At 42.0% G+C, this 8,167-nt stretch overlaps 1 protein-coding gene across 1 annotated transcript in view; it reads right to left on the reverse strand.

The window, feature by feature from the left end:
* Nucleotides 1-5,691, reverse strand: part of LOC310794844 (NLR family CARD domain-containing protein 3-like) — a gene marked incomplete at both ends in the record, with an annotated part of 40,738 nt that extends 35,047 nt beyond the window's left edge. Inside the window, one exon of the mRNA XM_083656896.1 lies at nt 5,580-5,691. Within this exon, the coding sequence (XP_083513022.1) occupies nt 5,580-5,691 (112 nt within the window). The remainder of the gene's footprint in view (nt 1-5,579) is intronic.
* Between the last annotated feature and the right edge of the window lie 2,476 nt (nt 5,692-8,167).

Genomic DNA, 8,167 nt, shown 5'->3' on the forward strand with positions numbered 1-8,167 from the left:
AGGATATGGGACACAACCACAAGCTTAGGCTCCGCCCTCTGCACATCTTGTACATCAGACACTATAGCCTTAACCTTGCTTGCAAGATGAATAACCTCGCGAGATCAAAAGAGATTCTCTCGACGTTTAGTGAAATGTGGAGCTAAACCGTCCATCTGGCAGCGTCAGGTTAACATATAGCCTAGGCCAGTGGTTCTCAAATGGGGGTCCGGGGACCCCCAGGGGTCCGTGGCACTTTGCCAGGGGGTCCACGAAAGGTTTTCAGGAAAAAAAAATATATATATATATTTTTTTTTGCAAAAGCTTCATAGTTCAACAAAAATATTTTATGCTTTAAATTTAAAATGGTTCATGGATTAAATTCTAATCTAACAAACCTATCAATTTAAAAGTCAAGCACGTTACCATGGAAACAATTAAGCTTAGCCCAAAATCACAAATCAGAATGGGGGGGTCCCCAGTATATTTTCTATCTTGTAAGGGGTCCTTCGCTGAAAAACATTTGAGAACCTCTGGCCTAGGCTACTGTACAGATATCTTCAACTCCTTTTATCCTATTTTTAAACTTTTAAACTTTTGTCACCTAGCCTATGTACATATTTGTTTGCAAGACCGAAATGTTTACATATCTCTCTATTATAACAGGCTAACATTATAGTTTATATTATTGTTATTATTGTTACTATTATAGTTTTATGCTAACCTTTCGGTTATAAATTGTGTTACTTTTTGTTTTGTTGCACACTTGCTTTGGCAATGTAAACTTATGTTTCCATGCCAATAAAGCCTTTTGAATTGAATTGAATTGAATTGAATTGAGAGACTAGCGTCAAATGAGCAGGATTGTTTAGCTCCAGCAGGAATTGCACTTCCGGTTTAGTGATTATGCCTTCAAAGTAAAAGCATGATAATGTTAGTAGAGAGACAGAGCGCAGAGCGCGCGCGCGAGAGAGAGAGAGACTAGCGTCAAATGAGCAGGATTGTTTTCCTTCAGCAGGAATTGCACTTCCGGTTTAGTGATTTTGCCTTCAAAGTAAAAGCATGATAAAGTTAATTTTTTTTACCATAAAAATTGAAGTAGAAATTGAACTATGTCCAACATAATGAACATAAGAACACTAAGATAATCCGTGTATGTTGTGTTCTTTCGTTTTTCCGTTTCAAAACCAAATCGGAAAAACCAAATAACGGTTTCGTTTTTTTCTTTTTCCGTTTTAAAACAAAAACGGAAAAACGGAAAATCAAAAAACGAAAAAACAGGAGGTTTTTCTGTTTTAAAACTAAACGGGAAAAGGGGAAAATCAAGATTTGTTTTGTTGTTTTGTTTCTGTGATATTTGGATATTTTTGGAAACCCCCGTGAATGCTGGGAAAACGAGGAGAGGAGAGGAGGCGCATGTGCGACATTTCCGCGGAAGTTTCAGTCTCAGAAAACAGGAAGAGAGGAGTTGTATGGTCTGAAGTTTGCTTGTTACGTTTTGACAACTTATTGCAGTTATGGCCGCACTTAAACCTTATCATAACTTGATCCACGAACTGTTTGACAGTGGACAAACATACTCCGAGATCAGTGCCGCTCTGCAGCGTTTTGGTGCTCCGCGCTGCTCAGGTTAGTAACGTTATTTCGTTATTTTTTATGTTGTTTGTCGTTTTTATGTTGTCCTCTCCATGTGGCCATGCTTTCAAACTTATATCAGCTAAAACAGATGTTTAGGTAACGTTACATTAACGTTAGCTTGCAAGCTAACGTTAGCTTTCAGCTGTTATATTTGAGGCAAACCTGCCGCTCATGTTGTGGTGTTGTACAGTATAACGTAGCGACTAGCTAGGTTGTCTGTCTGACCGTCTGCCTGTCTCTTTGTCTGTCAATCTGTCTCACTGTCTGTCTACCTGACTGTCAGTCAGCAGATAGACAGACAGTCAGTAGCCTACATCAGTCAGTGACTAACTGTCTTTCTGACTGTCTGCACGACTGTCTGTCTCACTGTCTACCTGACTGTCTGTCTGTCTACCTGACTGACTGTCAGTCAGCGTCTCTCTGACTGACTGTGTGTTTCGCCTGTCTACCTCACTGACTGATGTCTGTCTGCCACTGACTGTCTGCCTGACTGTCACACTGGATGTTATGTAATTTAGTGTATAGCTTTCCATTGTTGCTTTGAATTTGACATTAGGCCAGCCATGACAATAGAGGCCTCTTTTAGGTCTGTGACCTCTGACCCCTTTTGTTTTTGCCCATAGTCTTCTGCACGGCGCAGCCACAGTCTTCATCACCAGTGTCAGGCCCAGTCTCCTGAAAGGTTCCACCTGTGTCATTGGGGCCATCGTCCAGGGTTGCTCCACCCTTCGGCCCAGCCTCCTGGACACCCTCTACACCTGCCTGTTCGTCGCTGCCCAGGCCACATCACCTGCTCACTTCCTCCATGGGGCGACTACTTAATTTTTTGAACTATACATCAACTGACACTTAACTAGACCAGCTTGTGATTTGTGTATCTGTTTCAAATAAATGTACCATTTGAAGGGGCAGCTGTTCAAAAACCCAAGCTAAACGTCCTGGACTCAATCTCAGAGAATCCTTCACATCACTTCTCACCATTGCCAGTTACACACGTCATTAGTACCCACAATCAGGATTGAATTACCCCACCTCAATCTATGCCCCACCTTCATCCTTTGCAGTGTTCCTTTAAAGGTTCTGTTAATCTATTTTTTCTCATGTGTTCTATTGATCACACTCAATAGAACACACTCTAGGCCGTGTCAGGTCACTCCACCCTGTCCACCCTTTTGGTCATCGGTCAATTGATTATTATACAAAAGGTAGTTCTGGCAGGAGCAATTTGAATAGATGATGCAGAGTTCGGATAAGACAAGACAGTTTGGTCTTTTTTTATTTTTTTTTATTTAAAAGGTTTACATTTCCTAATATGTATTATTGCCGCATGTATATGCTTGTTCAAAATATGCATTGCCACATGTATTAGATATGTTTGTTCAAAGTAAATTACAAATACTATTTGAATATGTGTCAATTGTTTAAACAGACAAAATGGATACTAAATTTGATTTTGAACACAGCTGATTATTAATTTGCTGAATTAAAAAAATATAGGTGAGGCAATTGTATTTATACAGCACCAAATCATACACTTAAGATCCTTTACAAATAAAGCAGGTGAAGACCAAACTCTCCAGGCAATTAAGGTATGGATGGATATCAGCTACAGATAAAATTGTGCTAAATGATAGCTACTGTAATATGGTCTACAAAGGTCCAATGCCCACCCTTTCCCCTCAAGTATTTAGAATTGACTACAAATGCAGTCAGTACATTTTAGTAGACATGATGATATGCCAAACAGCTTTAATGGTCAAAAGTTGACACTGCATGATGTAAAATACTTGAATAAAGATTCTGGAGTCAGAGGTTGGTCTCAGATGATAGCTTGCAAGCGGAGGAATACAGAGTATAGCTTAAGGCTGGTACAATATCACTCATTCTCTAGATCAGTGATACTCAACCCGAGGCTCTAGAGCCACATGCGGCTACTTAAAATAAATAAATACAAATCTAATAAAATAATGGGAGGAAAGGGACTTGGATTGTGGCTCTTTCAAAGCTTTTGTTTTTGTCAGTGTCTCCTGAGTAGGGCAAGGCTGAGTACCACTGCTCTAGATTATACACAGAGGCCCCAGCAAATCTGTCATATCTCTCTCTACAATGCAGACAGTTATGGAGTTCTGGACAAAATTACATAATAACAATGTTCTCAGATTTGTGTGTGAGAGTCCCCCCCAATCAAATGGGTCAGTGGCCCTAATTTGGGGACTAAATTATGGTATGGTTTTATTTGGTGATTAAAAAGGGCACATCTTGCCAACACACTAACATAGAAGAGAAATTTAAAATAAAAGAATCGCTGAGGATGAAAACACAATAAAGCCCAAAGGCTTATTCCATTGTGGTCCTCATAGGGGTCCTTGAAATGAAAAGGGTCAGAACCACTGGTCTATCACATAGCCACCTTTATGTAAGTGTGAATTGACCTGCTGGTCATTTTTTTAAGCTACAGTACTTGGCACTAGCTACTTGTCTATGGTCCGTGTTCGACATAGCCCTGCCTGTAAGAGTAGAACGACTTTTTGCTAAAAGAAAAAAAAATACAATTTTATATGTAGACTGTTAAACCAAGAAGTTGATATGCTGATAGTCCTCTCAGCTTTTATTTGGAGATATTTGCTGGTTGGTAGTCTAAGTCTAAACTTTAGACTAATAATATTGCATGTATGTAGAGGCATGGATGTTAGCTGGTACAAAGATGTATGAAATATATCAGCTTAGACCCTGGTTGCAAGTATAACCATTTATAGAAGGCAGGATGAAGGTGGTAGCCTGGGTAAACCCAGCCTTCAACGTGACGTCACAGGCTATGCCTGTAGTGTACATTTCTTCGGTGCTGATAGTATGATAGATGATAGAGGTCATGTGGAGGCTGGGTTTACCCAGGCTATGAAGGTGGGGTAATCAAATCCTGATCGTGGGCACTAATGAGGTGAGTGAGAGGTGATGGTGTGAAAGATTCTGGGAGATTGAGTCCAGGATGTTGAGGTATAGTTCAAATTAAGTAGTCGCCCCATGCAGGAAGTGAGCAGGTGATGTGGCCTGGGCAGCGACGAACAGGCACAACAGGTGTAGAGGGTGTCCAGGAGGCTGGGCCGAAGGGTGGAGCAACCCTGGACGATGGCCCGGACACCAATGACACAGGCGGAACCTTTCAGGAGACTGGGCCTGACACTGGTGATGAAGACTGTGGCTGCGCCGTGCAGAAGACTATGGGCAAAAACAAAAGGGGTCAGAGGTCACAGACCTAAAAGAGGCCCATATTGTCATGGCTGGCCTAATGTCAAATTCAAAGCAACAATGGAAAGCTATACACTAAATTACATAACATCCAGTGTGACAGTCAGGCAGACAGTCAGTGGCAGACAGACATCAGTCAGTGAGGTAGACAGGCGAAACACACAGTCAGTCAGAGAGACGCTGACTGACAGTCAGTCAGGTAGACAGGCAGACAGACAGACAGACAGACATACAGTCAGGTAGACAGTGAGACAGACAGTCAGGTAGACAGTGAGACAGACAGTCAGGTAGACAGTGAGACAGTCAGTCAGGTAGACAGACAGACAGTCAGGTAGACAGTGAGACAGACAGTCGTGCAGACAGAGTCAGAAAGTCAGTTAGTCACTGACTGATGTAGGCTACTGACTGTCTGTCTATCTGCTGACTGACAGTCAGGTAGACAGACAGTGAGACAGATTGACAGACAAAGAGACATGCAGACGGTTAGACAGACAAGCTAGCTAGTCGCTACGTTATACTGTACAACACCACAACATGAGCGGCAGGTTTGCCTCAAATATAACAGCTGAAAGCTAACGTTAGCTTGCAAGCTAACGTTAATGTAACGTTACCTAAACATCTGTTTTAGCTGATATAAGTTTGAAAGCATGGCCACATGGAGAGGACAACATAAAAACGACAAACAACATAAAAAATAACGAAATAACGTTACTAACCTGAGCAGCGCGGAGCACCAAAACGCTGCAGAGCGGCACTGATCTCGGAGTATGTTTGTCCACTGTCAAACAGTTCGTGGATCAAGTTATGATAAGGTTTAAGTGCGGCCATAACTGCAATAAGTTGTCAAAACGTAACAAGCAAACTTCAGACCATACAACTCCTCTCTTCTTGTTTTCTGAGACTGAAACTTCCGCGGAAATGTCGCGCATGCGCCTCCTCTCCTCTCCTCGTTTTCCCAGCATTCACGGGGGTTTCCAAAAATATCCAAATATCACAGAAACAAAACAACAAAACAAATCTTGATTTTCCCCTTTTCCCGTTTAGTTTTAAAACAGAAAAACCTCCTGTTTTTTCGTTTTTTGATTTTCCGTTTTTCCGTTTTTGTTTTAAAACGGAAAAAGAAAAAAACGAAACCGTTATTTGGTTTTTCCAATTTGGTTTTGAAACGGAAAAACGAAAGAACACAACATACACGGATTTAAGATGAACCTCTAGTTTAATGTTTGAATTAAAATAGACCTACAAAGGAGACCGTGTGTTATTTGTTGAAATGCTTTCTACACTAATAACAACATTTTGGCAAGTGTAAAAAAAATTAAATGACAATTATATGGTCGATTCATAGTATAGGACGAATCAGCGTGACGTCACTTGCCACCCAGAAATGCGGAACCCCACGGCAGTTAATAGTATGAGTTGTGTTATCTATGTGTTTGCCAGTGTAGGAATTTAGCCAGGGGCCACACACACACACACACACACACACACACACACACACACAGATGCACGCGCACGCACGCACGCACACGCACACGCACACACACACACACACACACACACACACACACACACACACACACACACACACACACACACACACACACACAGGGCAAAAATGCCCCCAAGAAATCTCAGATTAATTCCCCTAAAAAACATGATCATGAGGCAAAAATTGCCCCCAATATTTTGATAATTGTATTTTCATTCAATAGATTTAAATCCCATCTGTATCAGACACTCAGCACCTGCAAGCTGGATGCCAGAAGACAACGATGAAGAACACACACAAACAGCGCTGTTGTTCACACTACACTTTAGCAACTTTATGCATTAATTACTATTTTTAAAGTGCCCCCAAAATGTTGTTAAAGCCCCCAATTTTTAGACCGTGAGGGCAAAAGTTGCCCCCAATATATTTCTTTAGAGAGTGAGAAGACAGACGCTGCTTATTCTCCTCTGTCAGTTCTGGGTGTGTTCATTTGATATGAGGGTGTGGCCTCATAACTTCGTGTCTAGTCTAGTCTGACATCATAATGGTCTACCTGAAAGAGTACTACTGTCTGTCCACTAGATGGAGACATTAACCACATCATCTACAGTGAAGTAAACTGCAGAGCAGCACACAATAATGCATGGAGGAGTAATTTAGATGTTATATCATTATATTATATACTATAATATGTAGATGATTTGATAATTGCATGTTTGTCTACTGTGGGCCACCGTAGTGTTTACATGCTAAGCCTATCAGCGTGCCTCTAGCCTGGTGTGTGTCTGAGTACCGGTAGCGTGTAGCCAGTTGGATATCACATGTCAATGTATCTGCACGCAACTCTCGCTATTAAAACTAGTAATCAGTTCACAGTGTGATCCTTGACTCACACACCACACATGAAGAAGAGTTTACATGGTGTCAGAATAGGTACGAACTCATCGCCTGTGTGAGTATTTTTTTCGCCTGACAACCTGTTTATTTTTGCCGGGGAGAGACGAGACGATAGTCAGACAACATGGCGGACGGCTTTTGCAGACTGGACCCCGTTGTTTTTGATGAAAACGTTGCAGAAAGCTGGCGAAACTTCGAGAGGGAGTATGATATTTTTGTTGCAGCAGCACATTATGATAAGCCTGCGAAGACAAAGGCTTATATACTCCTTAACCTCGCTGGACCAGAAGCAGTTGAGCGGGAGTGTTCATTTGTTTATGCAGCGGAGGTGCGTGCACCCGGGGACGGCGGAGCAGTGCTTGCCCGTGCGGAGTCCAGGGAGGACCCGGAGTGTTTGAAGAGGAAGTTTCGACAGATCTGCAATCCCCAAAGCAACAGGACAATGGAAAGACACAAATTCCACTCGAGAAACCAGAAGCAAGGTGAGAGTATCGAGTCATTTTTCAGTGATCTGAAGATGAAAGCAAAAAGGTGCCACTTTGGAGATTTGACTGACGAGCTAATCTGTGACCGGATTGTGTGTGGCATTATTAGTGACTCTTTAAGAAAATCTCTGCTGAGAGATAGTGAACTAACACTTGCCAAAGCAATCTCACTCTGTCGAATCCATGAGATGACAGAAGAAAATAGCAAGACGCTAGCCACAGAAGCCACCAGTGTCGATGCAGTGAGGCCATTTCAAGGCAGAAAGCACCAGTCAAAACCACAGCCATTCTCCCAGGCCATCACAAGATGCAACAACTGTGGAGGTAGTCATGCTGCTAAGCGGGAAAAGTGTCCAGCTTTCGGACAACAGTGTCATCATTGCAACAAGCTAAACCACTACAAGAGCTGCTGCAAGTCTAAACCACGCAGCCA

The sequence above is a fragment of the Poromitra crassiceps genome (genome assembly GCF_964638095.1).
Source record: "Poromitra crassiceps genome assembly, chromosome: 20".
Lineage (NCBI taxonomy): Eukaryota > Metazoa > Chordata > Actinopteri > Beryciformes > Melamphaidae > Poromitra > Poromitra crassiceps.